The 21734-nt window shown below is 41.1% G+C and overlaps 2 protein-coding genes across 7 annotated transcripts in view; one reads left to right on the forward strand and one right to left on the reverse strand.

Annotated features, from left to right (window-relative positions):
- SERAC1 (serine active site containing 1) overlaps positions 1-12773 on the reverse strand; it is a 52865-nt gene extending 40092 nt beyond the window's left edge. For 4 of the 6 annotated variants that reach the window (XM_075064075.1, XM_075064073.1, XM_075064074.1 and 1 more), the window contains exons 1-3: positions 12655-12715; positions 2449-2540; positions 448-484 (exon numbers count right to left, since the gene is read on the reverse strand). In XM_075064075.1, coding sequence (XP_074920176.1) covers positions 448-484; positions 2449-2539 — 128 coding nt within the window. In that variant the 5' untranslated portion in view covers position 2540; positions 12655-12715. Of the gene's footprint in view, positions 1-447; positions 485-2448; positions 2541-12654 lie in introns of all 6 variants that reach the window. The other 2 variants (XM_032793381.2, XM_032793385.2) reach the window with 2 other exon arrangements.
- A 27-nt stretch (positions 12774-12800) lies between these two features.
- On the forward strand, positions 12801-19519 carry GTF2H5 (general transcription factor IIH subunit 5). The gene is made up of 3 exons (XM_032793356.2): positions 12801-12910; positions 14144-14258; positions 18779-19519. The coding sequence occupies exons 1-3, from the start codon at positions 12808-12810 to the stop codon at positions 18957-18959; spliced, it is 399 nt and encodes a 132-aa protein (XP_032649247.1). The 5' UTR covers positions 12801-12807; the 3' UTR covers positions 18960-19519.
- The last annotated feature ends 2215 nt before the right edge of the window (positions 19520-21734 follow it).

Here is a 21734-nt window from a genome sequence, read left to right on the forward strand (position 1 = left end):
AAAAAAAAAAAGAAAATGGAATATAAATACTGTATTAGTCATAGAGTTTAAGGCCAGAAGGGCTCACAGTATCATCTAAAAATACAAATGCAAAGAATGAAGAAGGCAAATATAGGTTGAAAACTGTTTTATGGTAAATAATTATTTGCTCTATAGAGAATATATTTTATCAAATACAATATACACATTTGATCTTCTTTGTAATCAAGTGTTTGACATGTTGCAGGGGCCAGTACAGTGTCTCAAATAATCAGGGCAAAGAAAGAGAAGTGATCTTAATGGACAGTACTTTAAAATATGCAAAGATGTTCAGTTATCATTTAAAACTTAAAATACTTCATGTTTAAAGATACCTTAGCAACATGCTTTTTTTGGGAAGTGACATAACTTCAGATATAAATAAAAGATTGAATTAAATTAAAAGGGTAATTGTTAGTTACAACTTACCCGAGAATAAGTGATCCAGTTAATTTTGAAATTTTTCCTTAAACAAATAAAAAACACCCATGGTCAAACAAACGGTGTGCATACAAATTGTTATTAAAAAGTTAAGGTATTTGATCAGTTCTGGATACTGTACATCAAAGATGATAAAAATTTTAAAGAGGAATAGAGCAGGCTTTTCATACTCATTCTTCTGTTTCTGACTCCATCATTTCAGTAGTTGAAAACTATTGATAGATTCTACTTTCTACATCAGGGCTTGGCAACCTTTCAGAAGTGGTGTGCCGAATCTTCATTTATTCACTCTAATTTAAGGTTTCGCGTGCCAGTAATAATACATGTTAACGTTTTTAGAAGGTCTCCTTCTGTAAGTCTATAATATATAACTAAACTATTGTTGTATGTAACGTAAATAAGGCTTTTAAAATGTTTAAGAAGCTTCATTTAAAATTAAATTAAAATGCGGAGCCGCCCGAACTGGTGGCCAGGACCCGGGCAGTGTGAGTGCCACTGAAAATCAGCTCGCGTGCCGCCTTCGGCACCCATGCCATAGGTTGCCTACCCCTGTTCTACATTCTTCCCCTCTAGTTTTAAATTACAAAATTCCCTGCTCTCACAGCTAAATAAGCTAATAAATCATTTATTACTGACAGTATTTGTCTTCCCTTCAGTATTATTCTCTCTTGCTGGTGACATTCATGAGCTCAGTAACAGGTGATCAACAATATGGCTACTACTGAACTGTTCCCATAAACTACGAAGAAGATTCCTCCTTTAAATAAATAATTTCATTGAGATCTCTGTTGTGTGGGGGTAAATACAGGAAGATACATGCTCTTATCTGTCAAGTCTTGCAAAGGTCTCTCTAACAGGTTTTCTTTACAGGAATTCAGTCAAATCTTATTCATCTAACCAGGACAGCTGACACAGTACTTGGAGCTTATAGTGCTTTACACTTTAATTCTAAGGACACTGGCCAGGCCTAAGGCATTTTATACCTAGACAAGGTGAGCCTGTTTTTGGATTCCAGAGGAGCCAATGGAGAGGGTCTGGTACTACTGGGAGGAGCGAATCCCAATGGGACATATCTCATCCTGTCAAGAATAAACTTCCTTTGGAGACTTGCCCCACCTCCCACTCCACCAGGTTCTGTCCTTGCAGGGAAGTAGCAAGGAGCAGGCTTCTCAAAGATTTCTGGCATGAACACAAGAAGTAGCTACATGCTGGAAAAGTTACTGACAGGGAAGGTAAAACAGGCATGAAACACAAAGTCTGCTATCTGTCAAGAATGGAAGTATCCAGTCTTCGATGCTGGGGCAGAGAGATTAGGAATCCAGAGGGCTCTCCTGCTAGAGAGGGAAAGCAGAAGGAAGGTAGAGAGTAAGAAAGAAGGGCAGTAGGCCTACTGCCAACAGGCAGGCAGGAAAAGAACCCAGGAGCTACGTTTACTCAAATGTTGCCCCTTGCTTTAAGAATCTCAGGATAAGTTTGTTCCTATGGTTCTAAGGGTGAAAAAACAGACATTGAATGAGGTTAGTTTATGGAAGCTTAATGAGATGGTAATTTTTTGGGAGACTGCCATCTTGTGTTCTAAAAATCTTTTGGGTTTTTTCCCCCCCAAATAAGTTCAGTTTCTAGCCTTTACGGTTGTGAAGCTAGTCCTTTGTGATATGAATAAAGCATTAACCAGTGCAGAGCTATCTATCTGAGCAATGCTAGCTACGCCACTCATGTCAATGAAGTGATGACACTGAAGCATAATAATGATATTTTAAATGACAACTCTGTTTGACAAGGTCAATGATGGCAATACATTGGAGGTATGGGAGAGAGACTGAAAACATGAACGTATCATCTCCAAGTATTTTGGGGTTACAAATGGTATGTAGACCTTCCTAATATTATCTCGTGAAGTCCAATACATAATGTAAATACACAGCTTATTGTAGCAACAAAGTCATTTTTATGAGCTCATCGGGTTGATATTTACAGAATTGCACTTACTGATATCTTTCCACTGCAGATCACTTTTTGTGGTTGGACCAGAAGTTCCTATTCTTCTGCAGCAAAATACACAATAAGCAGCAAATGACATTCTGTAGATGTACAAACAAAAATTATTAATTTAGGTAATATAATTAAAAACCTGCAGCAAATTTCTGTGTCTTTTCCCCTCAAGAGCAGAAAACCATTATTCATTTATATTGAACACTGAAGTGACAAACAGCTAGAACCTAAGAAATCCATAAATTACTGCATTTGGTAGCTTACACTTCAATGATAAAAGTTTAACATAGTGCTTTATAAAACTGTCTGTTACAGTTGATTTTACTGTGCATATTTTTCAAATTACCTCTCTCTTCTAGTAAGTCTCCATTGCCAGGGGCGGTGCCAAGCACCAGCGCACCAAGCGCAAACCTGGGGCGGCAAGCTGCAGGGGGTGGCCTGCTGGTCACTGTGAGGTGGCAGTCAGGCTGCCTTTGGCGGCATGCCTGCAGGAGGTCCACCGGTCCCACAGTTTCGGAGGCAATTCAGTGGCAGGTACTCTGAAGGCGTGGGAACAACGGACCTCCCGCAGGCGTGCCTCCGAAAGCCACTTGCCTGCCATGCTTGGGGCGGCAAAATACATAGAGCCGCCTCTGTCCATTGCTGCACCTTAGTAGCTATTCATTTCATTAAGTATTATATATTTCCACAGGTCCATGAAGACATTACTCTACATCATACATGCTTTTCAACCACCAATATGTATTAATCTCATTGTTCTTAATGTTTAGAACTGATTTTGTTCATACAACCAACTGCTTGATAGGGCTTTCAACAACAAATAAACATTTACATCTTTGAAAGATATATTTCACAGACAATGTTAGAATTCTTCTGCAGTTAAAAGAGTTATGATTAAGGCTACAGTTTTCACATGGAGGTCACAATGTTCACGGTAATCATGAATCTGAACAGAGTCCATGAGGAGCCCACACTGCACTCACTCTGCAGCACCAGCTCCTGTTCTGTGGGGCTCAGTCCAGGTCCTGACTCTGGGCATTGCAACACCACTCAGGTTTGGCCCTTCCGCTCTTCTGCGAATGGAAATAGAAGAGTGAATTGGCCAAATCTGATTAGCACTGCAACCTAGCTACCCATACAGTCACAATACCACTCCGGTGCGGCCCATCCGCCTCTCTGTAGATGGAAATAGAGGGGTGGATGACCAAACCTGAGTGGTGCTGCAACCACATGAGATGGGTTGCAGCACCCAGAGTAGTGAGCTAGGCCCAGCTCTGTGTGACAGGAGCTGCTAATGCAGGCTCGCTCTTCAACCCCTCGCCCCTTTACTGTGACTTAGTTTTTCCCTGCACCTCTGCTGTGAAATTTACTAATTTTGTGCCAAAAATCGTACCCTCAGTCCTGATCCAAGAAGGTAAAAGTCTACACTTGATAAACATATGCTTTGCTCTAAATTTCTGTCATGGCCTGAGCTCATGAAGATCGAGCACAGAAAGGAGGTTAAGCACTATCCTACAGAAACAACTACCCTCATAAAAGAAAAGAAGCGAAGAATAGCTGTAGCTATCAGGTGGAAGATATTTTCTAGTGTGTGAAACTATAGCTCCCTCAACTTTAAGAAGAGGTAAAATATTATCAGGACTGTGACTGCACTACAGTGTTTTTCAAACCGTGGGTCACGACCCAGTACTGGATCACAGCATGTAAGGCACTGGGTCGCCTTGCTCTGGTCCGCACCATTGACCGTGACATTAAAAGTCTCATCGGCAGTGCTGCCCAGCTAAGGCAGGATAATGTCTACCTTTTCCAACACCATGTTGCGCCCCAGAAGAGGCCAGCATCGGGTCTGGCTTCTAGGCAGGGGGGCCATGGAGTTGGGCGTGCTGCCCCCACCCCAAGCACCAGCTATGCATTCCCATTGGCCGGTTTCTGGCCAATGGGAGCTGGGGGGGGCAGTGCCTGTGGGCGAGAGTCATGAGGAGCTGGACCTGTTGCTGGCTGCTTCCGGGGCACAGCGCGGTCCGTGGTACCAGGGCAGGCAGGAAGCCTGCCTCTGCATCCCAGCTGTGCCACTGACCGGGAGCTGCCAGACGTAAGTCCATGCCCCAATCTCCTGCCCCAGCCCTGAGCCCCCCCAAACCTGAAACCCCTTTTTGTACCCCAAATAACTCATCCCGAGCCCCACCCCAGAGCCTGCACCCTTAGCCCAGACCCCTGAGCCCTTCCTGCACCCCAACCACCTGCCCCAGCCCTGAGCCCCCACAAACCCAGAACCCCTTCCTGCACCTCCAGCCCAGAGTCCTGACCTCTCCTGAACAGCAACTCCCTGCCCCACCCTGAGCATCCTCCCACACCCTGAACCCCTCGTTCCTGGCCTTATCCCACAGCCTTTACCCCCATACCCTACCCCTCTGCCCCAGCCCTGAGCCCCTCCCGCACCCCAAACTCCTTATCCCCAGCTTTGTGGGGTCATGGGCATCAACAATTTTCTTCAACTGGGTCCCCATAAAAACAGTTTGAAAACCACTGGTCTACTATAAAGAGAGGTCAGGCATGAAGCAAAATAGATATCTGATGTGAATACAGTCACGACCACAACCAGAAAGCATATAAGAATATGGAAGCTCTGAATAATTAGTTTTGCCAAAGGAACATACAACAGTCTGTCTGCCACTGAAGTATCTGAGTGTCTCTCAAATAGTAATGGGTTTATGCTCACAACACCGCTGTGACATATCTAACTACCATTATCCCCTTTTACACATGGGGAACTGAGGCTTAGATAGCCACACTGCAATTTTGTCAACTACGTAAGGCTAGTCTACACTACCACACTACATAGGCGCAGCTGCAGCTTCTGGTGAAGATGCGCTATGCTGACTGGAGAGCACTCTCCCATCGTCATAATTACTCCACCTCAACTAGAGGCAAAAGATATGTCGGCAGGAAAGTGTCTGCTGCCAACAGAGCGCGGTGTGGACACCGCTTTAAGTCGATGTAATTTGTGTCGCTCAGGACAGTGGCTTTTTCCACACCCATAAACAACATAGGTTATATCAACTTAAATGGTAGTGCAGACAAGCCCATACGATTCTCTCTTACTCCTCAAGTAGTACCACTGAAGTCGGTGCCACCACTGAAGAAATTAGGTGCTATTCAATGTAAGTAAGGGAATCACTATCAAGCCCAAAGTGATTTAAGTGACTTGCCCAAGTAACATAGGAAGTTTGTGTCAGAACGGCGAACTGAACCAAGATCTCCTAAGTCCCTGTCTAATACCTTAAGCTCCAAAACACTCTTACGTACAAATGTGGTACACAGTTCTCTTAACATTAAATAATGTTCCCTTGTTCCAGAGAAAGAATAATACTGTCTCACCGGGCCTGAATCACCATGCAATACCCTCCTCCCCTAGTCCATTGGAGGGATTTAATACTGCTTCTAGCAGAGTTAACTCCTGTGCAGATCTACACTTGGAAATGCACTAGTAGTTGAGCAGCTTCTGCACAGCTCCACTCTATTCTTCAAACAAATTCTGAAAAAAACTTCAAACGAAATGTAATACTGTCAGTGACGTAGAATTTGATTATTATTGGCTGAATTTGATGCAACAATAAGAGATGTGTATTCAGATTCTCTTTCATGTCTTAAATTTCATGTGGAAATCTCAGGATATAACACTAATTAAGATACACGAGAAGCATCACATATTGAGGGAAGTTGACTGTGTTCCCCCTACAGATGTCCCCTTTATGGTCATAATGGGTTTAAGTGTTACAGAACAAGGGTTACTCCTTCTGCATATGATTTATATGGGACCTATTACCCTAAAGTCAGGGAAGATACCAAGATTTAACTGCATTGTCTCAGCAGATATTTTAGTTTTCTGTCCTCCAAGTGAATAACTCCAATACTTGATAACTTTTTCAACATTTTCAAATTACAATACCAAGAAAAATTAGAAGATACTGTTCTACTAACTAAGTCTAAATTAACACTAGGGCTCTGGGCAGTCTAACTATTATTTTCAGACATGGATTCAAGAACAGGTAAAGTGCTCTTGGCTAAATTAAGTATTTATTGTCTACATGGGGCTCAGAATCAGATCTGGCATAAAAAGCTTATAAGAAGAGATGTACTGGGTCAATAAAACTTTATTAAAAACTCTTAAAGTTACTACCTTATTTCACTGACTGCCCAGTACGTGTCTTATAATATTAGAATTAAACAAACAAATACACTCATACGCATTGGAAAACCAGAAGACAGAGTTAAGGTTGCAGTTCTCAAACAAGATGATGGAACGCAAGTAGCTGAGGTTCAGAAGTTTGAACTGATGAGTTGAAGGCTGAATGACTTCATTACTTACTTTCCATTACAGGTTCCTACATAGTATGTCTATAGTACATACTATAAAAATTAACAAAATATTATAAAAATATAAAAAATTGTGTACAGGTTCCTACATAGTATGTTCCTATCCATTTTCACAAGGAAGTGATAGGGAATCCAGAAGAGATGTGTTACCATTCATATTTTATATAGATATATGTGGCATTTTTTACCCAAGTGTGATTGTTCTGTGTGCATTACAGTTTGAATATTGGTAATCAAAAGGGTTCAAACGGATCCCATAAAACAAGAGACCCAATGGAGTCAATACATGGGAAGATCTGGTAATCCATTATCAGACAATGGAAAACCACTCCTACTTTTGATCATGGCCATAATTATAACTAATACTGAGCACTTTATGGCAAATCCTAATACATGTTCAGAGTCTTTCCAGAATATTTGGAATATGTTTCTTCCAATGCAGTGATGGATTCCATAAGAATACTAAAGGTAGATTCCAAACCCAGGATTACTGTTAATACGGATATGGTAGGTTACCGTAAAATATAAACAAAACAAAAATTATAATATGTCCCTAGGTACACTACGGTAACAACATAGAATCATTATTTTATTATAAGAAAGCATATAACATAAGAATGGCCGTACTGGGTCAGACCAAAAGTCCATCTAGCCCAGTACCCTGTCTTCCAACAGTGGCCAATGCCAGGTGCCCCAAATGAACAGAACAGGTAATTATCAAGTGATCCATACCCTGTCACCCATTCCCAATTTCTGGCACACAGAGGCTAGGGATACCAACCCTGCCCATCCTGGCTAATAGCCATTGATGGAGGGGACCTCCCCTCCATGAATGTATCTAGTTCTTTTTTGAACAATGTTATAGTCTTGGCCTTCACAACATCCTCAGGCTGAGTTCCACAGATTGACTGTATCATTGGATGTTTGTGTTCATATACTTATCTAAGCTGCATTAATGAAGACATTAATTTCTCAAAATGCATTTAAAAAACAAATGAGTACTATCAAACATGTGTTCAACAATTAACTAATTATATTGGGAATATAAAAATGCCTTTTAAATAAACAAATATCAAATTAAGTCACCATATGACCACAGTTCTTACTAACTCAAAATGACAAACTAATGCATGCACACATTGACAGTGTTCCCATAAGAAAAGTCTTTATGGGCCTGATCTTGAGCACTTCGAACTCCCAGTTAATTTAAAGTGATCTCCAAAGGGAAAAAAATAAAAATGGGCTTGTGCCTTTTTTTTTAGTATTTGTTAGTTTCTGATTAATACTGTTCCACTCCTTCCAAGAAAAAGGAGCAGTTGCTCCGTGTGATGATTTGGGGAGTCTTATTTGTACAATTTACTAATTCTAATAATATGGAGTTGTTGTTATGAAAATTGTTATATCTCAATAGGGATTTCACCACTGCTGGCAAGACCCTCTTCCCCATACCACATCTTCCCCATACCAGCAACGGAGAGTTATCAATCTTAACAATTATACCCTGACCACACAATAGTTATGCTAAGGAGGGTTTCCAAATTGGGAAATGAGTTCTCTCCAACTTCCCTCAGCACGGAGCTGGAGAATGGAAGTTCCTGAAGCAGGACAAAGAGACATGACAAAAGCAGGTTATAAATGTCTCATCAGGTCAAGACTTGTATAAACATAGGAAGTTGTGAGGGGAAGGGGATGGACCAACCAAGGTCAGAGAAGGCATGATGGAGAGAGAAGGCCTAAAGTTTCAGAATATAAATCATGCACTGGAACAGAAAGACTCTAGACAGCCCAAGGGACTCTGACCTAAGCCCAAAGAATACTCTGGAGTGGTAAAGAAACTGAGGCAGGGAATTACATGTAGGGTTTATTATTTTTTAAAAGATCCGTGTATTTCTCATGCTATTAACAAGCAGAACTGTGAGTCCTGTGCAAAGTCTGTATGTGTTGTGTGCTACATCTTATTACATGGTCCTTGAAGAGGTAAACCAGAAGGCCCACACCTTCAGGTGGAGATTTGGGAGAGGGTGTGTTTAAACTACAGGAGGACTGAACTGGTTCTAGGGGCTGCACAGGGGGCCATGTGGTCACAGCTCTCAGGAGGGGATCCTACATAGAAGCTCTGCACCTCAAGTGTGTGCCTGGGCTCTATTCAGACACCAAAGGCTTAAAATACTTCAGGATCTAGCAGCTAGGTAACCTCACAGCAGTCTGGCGAGCAGCCAGAAGGGGGACACTCAATTGGACCTGTGACACTTTGTTCCTTCCCTTCAGCTCCTGCAATGAAGCTTGGGTCTTCTGTTCCCAGAAAAACTCTATAGTCCTGTCCATGCTAAGGAGGCTTTAGAAAAATTTCCTAGCATTACTAATATCAACTTAGTTAAACCATAGCATAGATAACAGCAGCAGCCAGAAGGCTATTTCTCAGCATTGTGATATCTAATTCTGCACAAAATAAGCCTAAATTAATGGGGAAAGGGGCAGAGTGAAGGCACTTTGTCTATGGATGCCCTCCTCCAAGTTGCCTCGGACAAGGTGCTGAAAAGACAGTTGGCAGCTGGCACGCTGTCTAAACTACAGTTCTCAAAATCGCTAACACCAGAGTATGCAATCACCTGAAACAGTGTAGACAAGGCCTACGCTGACTGGAGAACTAGTGAAAGGATTTCACAAGACTCAAGAAAATGAAAACTGAGCAAAATGAGAGGAGGGGAAAGGATTTTTGGTTTTATTGTTTAACCTTTTGGATTTGATTTGTTTGGTAACTTTTAAACACCTCTTTAACTTCAATGGCTAAATAACATTTTGGAAGAAGGACATTTGTTGATTGAAAGAGCAGGCGTTAAAACTTCAAAGTGTGATAGTGCAAAATACCAAATTCATAGATTCTAAGGCCAGAAAGAACCACTGTGGCATCTAGTCTGACTTCCTGTACAATATAGGCCATAGAAATATTTGTTCCCCAAGTAAGTACTTATATATAGACTGTGATCAAGTCATCCCTTAATCTTCCAATTGATAAGCTAAATAGATTGAGCTCCTAGTGTCTATCGTCATACAGCATGTTTTACAATCCTTTAAATCAATCAATCATTCTCCTTACTCTTTTCTGAACCCTCTCCAATTTATCAGCTATCCTTCTTGAATTGTGGGCACCAGAACTGGACACACCAGCACCTGACAGAGCTAAAACCAGGAAAGACTAGCCCTTACACTAGAAAATGTAACAAGCAAGAAAAACCAAAACCCTAACCACTCAAAACCAGAGGGGGGGTGTCAGGGAGAGATGTAACCCCTCTTTTAAAAAAAATCCTTTGCAAATCATCTTTAATGGGAATTCTAGCGGCTCAGTAGCCTTAAAGACCAGTCTCAAAGGACTTTATTCTACTCCCATTGAAGATAATGGAAGTTTTCCCCACCAACTGCAATTGGAGCAAGATCAGTCCTTAAAGCACTGATCATAAAAATATTCATGCACATGAGTAACTAGTTCAATGGGACTTCTCACATGCAAGTACTTGCAGGATCAAGGTCTAATTTTGCAATACAGGGATGTGACTATTTTTTTTTTAAGAGCTAAGTTATATCTCTTCATTTAACAAAGAAGCTGCAGGTCTAACAAATCTCACAATCTGAGAATACATGGCCCTTCCCATCATGTTGTACATGGATTTGTTTATGGTAAGTGATTACCATTTATTTAATATAGAACAGATGAAGTACAGAATTGTTAGGAAAATAAATATGTCCCTGGACTCCGGAAGATAACTCCATTTACAGAGGAAAACTGTCAATTTCGGGACAATGTTTATTCCCCAGCTGCCTCAACAAAATAGACAACACACACTGAAATATCCCAATGGCACCACAACTGGTCCCTTTGGGGAATTTTTGTTTTCTATTTTTATTTTTAAAAACATCCAAACTAATCAACAGTAGTATCTAGAAACTCTTCATTCATGGATTCTTTATGACCATAGGTAGAACATACTATTTGAGTGGTTATTAAGGATTAAGAGGTTAAGAAAAAGATGCACTGCATTATGAAAGGTATTGCCTTTTCGTTGTGTCTCTGGAGACACGATCAAGTTTATGGTCTGATCCTCCTTTCAGAAAGATTTTTATAATACCACTTGATCATAGTCTGTAACTGCAATAAGCACACTAATCTGTAACATAAAACACTGCAGTTCCCCCAATGATCAGAAATTTCATTTGAAAACACAAGGCCAAAGTCAATGTCATTCCCACAATGTCTTCAGTGGGCCCTGTATCAGTCCCTTAAGGGGCAATACCGTAAGAGCTCAGAAGAACAAGAAAAACAAGGTGGGTGAGGCAATATCTTTAAATGAACGAACTTCTGTGGGTGAGAGAGAGAAGCTTTTGAGCTCCACAGAACTCTTCTTCAAGCAGAAGAACAAGTTGTTACTCTAGACAGGAGAACAGATCTGTCTCCAACCCAAAAGTGTAGTTAGCATTCTGCCTGTTTTCACCACAGAGTTTAGGGCTGTCAGCTGTTGGAATTTGGACAAACATGATATTATGATAAGACAACACTCCCTCTGCCTAAGTTATTTGGGGTCCTAACAGTTTTCCACTGAAGTCAGAAGAATCCCAGAATCTCTGGGATCATGCTCTTGGGCTGCAGGGAGGAAAAAGCATTAGTCTCAGACAATTTTATAGCTATGAAACATCCAGATGTCACAACAACACAGGGAGAACAACCAGACACTTTAAAGATGACATGCAAAGGGGGGGGGGGGGAATCAATCTTATGTCTCTTTACTTCTTTAATGAAATCTAAAATATTATTTTTATTTATGCTTTACCCCCACTCCTTCTTCAGGAAGACTCCACAATGGCCAAAAAACTAGCAAGCAGCAGACAAGAGTCAATGGAGCGAAAGCTGAGCAACTCAGAAGGGAAATGATTTTTAGTCAAGGTGCTTAAGACTGGTTATTTCTGTTGCCTTCATTGTCTAGTGAACATTGCCTTGAACGGAGACACTCTTTCTCCGTACAAGGCAATCTGCCAAGCCTTTGGTTAAAAGGTTGAGCTTAAAACAACTTTGGTGGGGAAGAGAAGAGCGCTATTTATCTCTCTCTCTCTCTATTGTGAAAACCATTTATTCATATCCTTTGGTTCCTATCTTTTTAACCAGGGCCTACTCTAATCCCACAACTGCTTACTTTGCTTAAGAGCCTTTGGTAAGGTACCTTGTCAAAGGTTTTCTGAAAGTCCAGTTACACTACATCGACTGTACATCACCCTTGTCCACATGCCTGCTGATACTCTCAAAGAATGCTAATAAATTGGTGAGGCATGAGTCCCTTTTCCAAAAGCCATGTTGACTCCCAACATCCTATGTTCTGTTCTTGTTCCAACCAATTCTGTTCTTGTTCCAACCAATTCGCCTGATAGTGAAGTCAGGCTTACCGGCCTGTACTTGCCAAGATCGCCCCGGGAGCCCACTGCAAAAACTTCATTTCGCTTCTCCACAACAGCCTTGTCTTCCTTGAGTGCTCCTTCGGCACCGTGACCACCCAGCGGCCCCACTGACAGTCCGGCAGGTTCCCACTGCTGTTGCACTTTACATTTTTGTTTGCTGTTTGTTTCAATCTTCTTTTCTAGTTGCTCTTCAGTCTTCACGTTCTGTTCAGGCCTGTCTCACTGCATCTCGACACGACCCTGCCCCGCCCCCCGCAGCCCGTTCCCTCCCCTAGCCCAGAGCCCCGCAGCGCCCCCAGCACAGGGGCTGCCAGAACCGCTCCCCACACGTGGCTAGGCCGACAGCCCCGCCCCCCGGGCGCGCTCACCCCCCGCCCCCGTTACCTGCCGCGCTCCCAGGCCGCCGCTGCCGCCTCCCTCCCGGCTCCCGACAGCTGTCAACGACGTACCCCTGTGTCGTCAACACACAAGACGGACCTCACCCAATCCGCGTTTAGCCCCAAGGGCGGGGCAGGAAGAGAGTCGTGCCGGTTGCGCATGCGCACGGCTGCTTTGGGGTTGTCGCTGTTTGGTTCTCTCCTAAGAACCTGCGCGGCTGTCGGGCTCAGCGTCGGTTGCTCCGTCGTCAGGGAAACCGCAGGTCGGTGGTGGGGGGCGAGCGAATGGGAGCGGGCGTCACTCACCCTCGCTGCTGTGCTGCCCTCAGCCCCCTCCCCCACTGCCGGGCCGTGCGCAGCCCCATCGACCTCGCCCGTTCCCCACCCCCAGCGTCATCTCAGCCCTGGGCCCCCTGAGCCGGGCCGCTGCCCTCGGGCTGCAACCGACAGACCCGCCCGCTGCACAACGAGGCTCCGTCCCGGTATCACCAGACTGGTCACCTGGTAGCTAGGAGCTTGTCTGCGGGGAGCAGTAATGGGGGGCGATTCCTACAGCCGCTCACCTGCTGGACGCTCACTGGTACCTGCAGACCCTGCTGGTGCGCACTGGTGGTTCCCTGATGCGCTTCAGTGTTGGCCTGCTGTTGTCAGGGGTACTGCGTTACAGCGCACTTACAAACATCACAGATATGGCTACATGTGAAACTTCAAAGCGGCAATGCTTTGAAATGCGAGTGTGGTCGCAGCGCGCTGGGAGAGAGCTCTCCCAGTGCTGCAGGTACTCCACATCCTGATGGGGTTTAGCTTGCAGCGCTGAGAGCCACGCTCCCAGCTCTGCGGCACTGTTTATACTGACGCTTTACAGCGCTGTATCTTGCAGCGCTCAGGGAGGTGTTTTTTTTCACACCCCTGAGCAAGAAAGTTGCAGCTCTGTAAAACGCCAGCATAGCCAAGGCCAGAGGGATTGCTCCTGGCAGTATGTATGTACTGCTGTGATGGGTAACAGATATAATGTACATTACTTGTTACAGTATTTACTAAAAAAAAAAGGGGGGGAGTCTTTGTAAAACTTAAACTGCTAAAAATAAACCCTGAAATTAAATTAACCCCAAAAAAACCAGAAGCACAACTTATGATATTCAGAATCACTATCTATATTCTTTGTATGACTCATTTAAATAAACTCTGTAACTCTTTGTAAGATAGAATATTATGTATTAGTAACTACTACATTTGTTCCATTACTGTAGTGTGTGAAACAGCCTGCTCATTTATGGTATTATTGAAAAATGTATATATTAAAAATGTGACTATCTTCTCTAAGACTAAGATTAATATGCAAGCTAGGGTTTATTAATGTATGTAGGGTTTTTGTTTATATTTTCATGTCATTTTACTAATTTTACAGCGACTTAAAAGTATACAGGGCCAAATTTAAATGGCCATTTTGATGAATGAAAAATCTGTTACATTATTTTTTCCCCTCCTCTTTTCAGTCTCTAGTTACAAGCGTAACCCAAAGCAAGATCTGTTTTCATTATCTGCCACATCTGGGCTTTCGAAGTGTGTTGAGAAGATGGTGAACGTCCTGAAGGGTGTTCTTATAGAATGGTTAGTAGTTAAACTGAATTTCAGCTGAACACATCTGTTATTTGTTTCGTGCCTAAAACATCCTAGACACTTTACAGAACATGTAGAACCCTCACTCTCTTCATCTTTTCTCCCCCTTCTCTCCCACTGAATAGAAGTCCTGCACAAATTCTGCTTAGACCAGTATGCAACTGTTTGCCGTTTATAAATCTAGAAAAGTGAATTGTACTTAGTCTGTAAATTATTGCTTTCTATACAGTAAATGTATGCCACATAATCTAAACCATTGCCATTAAATTCTAAATAAGGGCCAGACCCTCAATTATCCCCAAAATGTAGATAACACAAGTCAGGGTTTGTGACATCTTGGCTGTACTCTATACATGCCTTCTGTGTTATACTTAAAACTTATACCAGCATAGCTGTCTTAATCAAGAGTGGGGGGACAATCCACACCTCTAGAGACGTAGCTATGCTGAGAAACCCTTAAGTGTAGATGCAGCGAAGCTGACAGAAGAGTGTTGTTGGTAGGGGAGGCAGAGATCCTACACCAGCAGGAAAAACTCCTTTTGGTATACACTGTATCCACACTGTGGTCTGTAGTATAATAGTTCTAGACCACTGTCAGGACAGTGCCAGGGTGATCCTCCCTGGGCTATATTTTTTGTGGTCAGACTTCACAGTGATAAGGTGTGAAGTGTTCACAATGCTTGTGAGGATTTGTCTCTAAGGGCCTGATTCTGCACCCATTGAAGTGAATGGGAGTGTTGCCTTTGAGAGAATTTGGCCTTAAGTAACCAAGACAACCAAAAACTGTTAGTATTTTGTGAAATTAAATATGGTAACCCAATGTTAGAAAGCAGTGAGCCATAGTTATACTGTAAAATACCAAGTAGCATACTGCACTGTGTTAACAAACATCTTCAAGCTGCTTCATGGAATTATTCCAACACTTGCTACATTCTCTCCTTTTAACTCCTTCCAAACTGTATTTGCTTTTTCATAAAAGTATTTGTGGTATATGTACTTAAACTCTATTCTCTGAAAAAATTATTTTCCTTAGGAGTAAAAATCTGATCAGCAGGCGAAGGTGAAAAGGTGGGACAGAGGAAAGATGTGTGGGAGATACAGCGAGGGAAGGGTCTTTCAACCTACATCTAGTGCTGATCCCTATAATATAATTATTTCAGCTTTCAAGCAAATCAGGCAAAGAGTTTGTTATAGTTTTAGTGAAGACTGATAAAATAGAAAAGTCAGAGAAAATTGAGGTTAGTGACCATGTAATTAAACCATCTTGCGCTATTATGGTAAACTATGCCAACAGGTTTATCTTCAGCTAACAGGCCATGAGAAGAAGTTAAAGAGTCTCAGACAAATGGGAGCAAAACATTTAAAAATGTTTGCCTTTTATATAGACACTTCTAGCATTTGCTTGTCTATTCACACATTAGTTCCATGCTAATAGCCCTGCCTAATATTAATGTGGAAGAAGCATGAGAGTAGCATAGCAGTTGCTAGTGGGTCTTTCTCTGCATTCCACTCCTGTATGCGTTCATTGTCAGACTCCCAGCACCCCAGCTGCTCTCAGGTGTGATAGGTATGAAGATCCCATCACTTAGCTGCTCTTATAAATATTTTTAAGTCCAAGAAGGACTTGAACCTACAGCAGCGGTTCTCAAACTGTGGGTCGGACCCCAAAGTCGGTCACAGCCTGCTTTGAATGGGGTTGACAGGGTTGGCTTAAACTTGCTGGGACCCAGGGCTGAAGCCCAAGCCCCAGGGCCAGGGCCAGGGCCAGGGCCAGAGCCCAAGGGCTTAAGCCCTGGGTGGCAGGGTTCAGGTTGCAGGTTGCTTGAGCTTCAGCTTTGGCCCTCCTGCCCACAGCCATGAGGCTCAGGCTTCGGTCCCCCCCTCTTAGGGTCGTGAAGTAATTTTTGTTGTCAGAAGGGGGTCATGGTGCAATGAAGTGTGAGAACCCCTGACTTACAGTATTTACTGTGCTACTAACCAGGGCCCATCCACTGTTTCCACAAAGCTAGCTGGAGAAGCTTTGCCAGTTGCTGTCTTGCTGCTCACGGCCAGCTCAGGGAATTCTGTGCTAGCAGAAGTCATAGAACAGTTATAAGGGAATCTACTTCCTTAATATTTTTTCAAATTAATTTTTAGAACTTGTGAACGGTGCCAGATGGACAGCACTAGAAACTGAAGTGATCAGTTAAAAACAAAAAAAATTTTTGAATTTTGTATCTATAAACAGATCAAAGGAAAATTTGGCAAGGCACTGCAGTTGCATGCTTCTCCACCCTTTTAATGTGCATGCTAAGCCCTGTTCCGGAGGGACCACATTAAGGATTAGAAGATAGTTGAGTCTTCATGTATTAAATGGGTAAAGCCTTTCAGGTATAACTGCCAGAAGGGCTCCAATTAATGTCAGCTGTGATGGTTTTGTGATGATGTGGACATCTGTCCCATGGGATCTGGCCTGAGTCTACTAACTCATTTCCAACAGATCACTAAACAGCAAGCAAGCAAATGCTAATAATTATCTGGCACTAGCAGTTTGGATCGGTAACCTGCCGTTGGATGAAGTTCAAAAGGAGACAACTGGTTATGGAGGAATGATAAATAATTTATAAAGAAGCACTTAGGGTGTTCAATTTTTCCACCTTCTATTTTATATAATCTTAAGTTTCTTTCCAGATATGCCAATGCAAATTAGTGTAACCTCTTTAGATGAGCATTAACTTGGAGGCTTTTTCACTTTTCTGGCTTCAAAATTATTCTGTATCTTGCAAACTTCTTTCCTCACTCAAGTCATGCTTCTATGTGTTTGAGGCCAATATCTAAAAGGATTTCTACATCATGTAAAAAGTTTACATTAATTTTGTGGTACGCAGTTCACCCAAATGTGTGGGTTGTTTTGTTTTCCCCCATAGAAGGTCTGGAAATATGGTAACTGGTACTAATATCGATTGCAGACCTTGCTAAATCTTATTTCCTCCTTTCTGTCAGATAATATAATTTCTAATATAAATAATGGTTTCTATTAAAAAAATAGTTCTGACATCTACTTTTCCAGCATTGACTGCTGCACCAGCACATTCCAGTTGCCAGAATCTAGGTTAGTGTAAAAATGCATAAATTTCACCGAAGAACATGCTTTTCCTGACTTGTGTAAAAATGTATATATATTATTAAATAAGTGCTGTGTTCCACTGATATATTTATATATTGCTGTCAAGTCGAAACTGCTAAATATATCAGTGGAACACAGCACTTATTAAAAGTCTCATTTTAAATTATCTAGTCTCTTTGTAATGTGGTTATTGTAAATATTGCCCTTCTTATGATATTACCTACACCTGAGCTCCATAGATATTTTTTATCACTGACCCTTTAACTAATTGCATTTAAATAAAACCTGAGAGCCCCAGAGGAGCTAGGTAAGGTGCCTAGATAAGGTATTGAAAAATTAACTTTAAAACACTACCAAAAAACCCCCACAAAGTTTTGTCAAATATAAAATATTAGATAATTAAGGATTTACTGAGAAACTCTTAAACTCCATTTTGTGCTTCAGGTACAATACTACTTCATGCTATACTGTACTTAGAGCCCTTCATTTTCAGTTTTTATAGAAAAATTCTCAGGTTTTACAAAGGCTATTATACAGTTTTTACCCATTTTCATCCAAATTTTGGACCACTCAAGTATATGAAAAAATGGATTGTTAAGAAAATCCAATACACTGGGTAAATGTTTATGCTAATAATAAATTGGTCTAAGTGTAAATACAAGGCTATCTGTTAAAGACAGTGTAGTGCAAGACACATATACATGCATGCACATGAATATGTACAGTGCATGAAATAAACCACAGCATTAAATTGCTTTTACTTTCAATATTCTTACTTTTCTCTATTTTTTGCTTTTTTTCTGTCGTCCTATTGCCCAGTATTAACCTGATATTTACTTAGACAACTGTGAAGTAAATTTTTTGTGCTGATTTTCATCTATGTTTTTAATTTTTGTAATAAATACCAAAATTCCCAGGAAATTTTAAATAAAATCAAAACTGAAAGCAAAGGGCCTTGGCTTTGTCTATACTATTTATAGCTAAATCAGGCGAGGACAAGAATATGTAAACTGAGGATATTAAATTACAATAAGTGCTCAGAAAAGACAAATGAACCTTAAACTCATTGTTCATGTTTTACTGAAAACATATTTTGATAATACCAATATAATCAAGTATTCTCTGCAAGTCAGGCAATCAGTTTTCTTCCTCTTGGGCCCTTTTAGCCAGTCACAATTTAATTTGTTAAGTACTCCAAAAGGGTCACTGTTGCCTACATCCATCATCTTAGAAACGCTTTCCTAAAAGTTATTCTTAAGCAGTAAAGAACCCTTGAAAATGAGGATGTTGCTCAGGAAGCAGTTTTCACAGTCCTTTATTCCAAAGTTGTTTTACTTAACTGATGTGTTGCTGTATTGTGTCCTATGACAATAATATGGATTCTGGTGCATGTTTGTCTCTACAGTGACCCAGCCATGAAGCAGTTCCTGTTGTATTTGGATGAGTCAAATGCACTGGGGAAGAAGTTCATCATACAAGATCTGGATGAAACGCATGTTTTTGTGTTAGCTGAGTTGGTTAACTTCCTCCAGGAAAGAGTGGGCGAGTTAATGGATCAGAACTCTTTTCCTATTACACAAAAGTAAAAAAGACTAGAAAGTGAATTGACTATTCCAAAATTGCAAGCAACAAACATGGAATCAAAAGAGTTTTATTGTTCATTCTCTGCATGACTGATTAGGGAGTCTTAGAGAGAAGTGGTTACTATAACAAAATGGATTGTTTCCATACACTAAATACTTTTGAATTGGCTTTGATTTTTGCCATTTTGAGAGAGACTTGAAAAGCAGGATACCTTTCAGAGTTTGCTAGTCTAGAGGATTTTCTGATGCTTGGTATAAAAATACCATATTTGTGTTCCTTTACCCTCCTCCATTTCTTGTCAAATTACATTATCTTAAAAACAGAGGGTAATGGTGTCTTATTTATAAGCATTTCCTTAGAATATTGTGTGTTTCACATTCCTGCAGGTCAGATTAGAGCAGGTTATCGTATGATTGACTCTGATTAAACCATCTGTATTAACATATTATTTGTGTAACTGATGAAACACCCTCAGTAAGTTGAGTGCATGATGACATGGAATACTTAGCTTTTATTTTTAAAATATTTGATGCACCAAAATAAATAAAATGTTTTCCCCTCAGTTTGTTAAACTTTGTTTACTAATTAATCATTTGCTAGCATAGCCTTGAGACAGTTACTTAATTCATAGTTCTGTATTTTTTCATTAAAATATTTGTATGAAAAAACAAAATACACCAATGATTGTTATTAGATTTAAATGGTTGCTGAACTGAATAGCAGCAACAACAAATAGGAAGGAGAAATATGCCTGTAAATAGAGGTCAAATAGCACTTGAACATGTAGCAAATTCACCTAAAAGAAATTAACACCTCTCTACAAAAGTGCATAAATAGGAGGTTAAAATAAATAAGCACTCTGTCTACTTAAGAATACTGTGGAAGTTGATATTCCTTAACTTGAAAAGAGAAAAAACAGTTCTCAATTACTGCAAAACTTCTGTTTGAATTTATAAACCACCGTTTCAGATCTTAGCCTATTCAGCAAGTTATGCTGTTATATTAACATATTTCCATCAAAGATGTGTCATACGTGGAACCCAGCAACAAATAAAGTAGTATAAAACATTGAAGAACACAGAGGGAGTTTTATCATCAGTTTTATCAGTTTTTCTCCCTGAGCAGGATAGCAAATGACAATTTAATGAGACCTATAAATGACCATTTGCAAATGCAAAACTGTGAAATACTACTGCCAAAAGGTAGACATCAGCAGGGCTTTGGAGCGGAGCCTGGAGCTGGAGCATGGACCAGTAGGTTTTTGCCCGGAGCTGGAACGGAGCAATTCAAAAATTTGATTGCTCCAAATCCCTGGACTTTAGGACTCTGGGAACTAAGGTAAAGGGGTCAGGGCACAGGTAGTTGTCTCATCAATCCTCCTGGTTGAGGATAAGGGCCCAGAAAGGGTCATGCACATCCTGAAGATGAATGCATGGTTCCACACATGGTACCTACCAGAGGACTTTGGCTTCCTCAACAATGGGATACTATTCTGGGAAGGAGGTGTGCTGGGAAGAGATGGGAGCCCATCTGATTAAAAAGGCAGGGAGCATCTTAACACACTAACTTTGTGAGGAGGGCTTTAAACTAGGAGGAGGTGTTGCATTATGCATCAAGAATATATACACTTGTTCTGAGATCCAGAAGGAGGTGGGAGGCAGACCAGTTGAAAGTCTCTTATGTAAAGATAAAAGGGGTAAGAAAAAGAGGGTGGTGAGTTCATGGTAAGGGTCTACTATAGACGACCAAATCAGGAAGAACAGGTGGATGAGTGTTTTCTGGAACAAATAACAGAAATATCTAACACACAAGTCCTGGTAGCAATGGGGAACTTTAACTATCCAGACTTCTGTTGGAAAAGTAACACACCAAAATAAATTTCCAATAAGTTCTTGGGAAACTTTTTGGTCCAGAAAGTGGAGGAAGTAACCAGAGGACCAGCCATTTTAGACTTGATTCTGACCAACGGGGATGAATTAGTAGCAAATCTGAATTTGGAAGGCAGTCTGTTTGAAAGTGATCATGAAGTGACAGATTTCAGGATTCTAAAGAAAGGAAGGAGTGAGAGCAGAAGAATAAGCATAGTGGACTTCAAAAACAAAAAAAAAGGCAGACTTAGAGAACCGGTAGGTAAGGTCCCATGGGAAGAAAATCTAAGGGATAAAGTTGTTCAGGAGTGTTGGCAGTTTCTCAGAGAGACAATACTAAAGGCACAGTTTCCAATATCCTCATGCAAAGGAAAGATCAGAATAATAGAATATGGCTGCATCAGGAGCTCTTAAATGCTACCGGTGTGACACAGCTATAATTTTGAGAGCAGCATCTGCTAGTAGTTTATAGTTTGCACATTTAAACTGCATGTGAGATAGTCAAGAGTCTCTCATCTCCCAAGTTGCAAGTGTATCTGTTTATTGTACACCTGATATTTAGCATGTGGAGCTAGGGAAGCTAATGGGAAACCTCAAGACAACTCAAAAATTCTGCACTTTCATTGGTCAATTGTGCTTCTTGAAATACAATATAAGCAAAACCCCATCTATTTAGAAAGTGTCCTGGGCCCAAATTTTTAAAAATGTTTAGGTGTTGCTCTGCAAAGCCTTACAAGGCCTATGTGATTTAATTGTTTGAGTCTTATTTTCATAAGTGACTTGGGCCCTTAGGAGCCTAAGTCATTTTGAAAATGGGACTTAGTCATCTAAATCACTTATGCTTTGCTGTGATAAGCAGAGTAACACCTAAATACCTTTAAAAATTTGGGCCTTTGTCCATTAGAGAAA

This window comes from Chelonoidis abingdonii, chromosome 3, assembly GCF_003597395.2.
Source record: "Chelonoidis abingdonii isolate Lonesome George chromosome 3, CheloAbing_2.0, whole genome shotgun sequence".
Classification (NCBI taxonomy): Eukaryota; Metazoa; Chordata; order Testudines; family Testudinidae; genus Chelonoidis; species Chelonoidis abingdonii.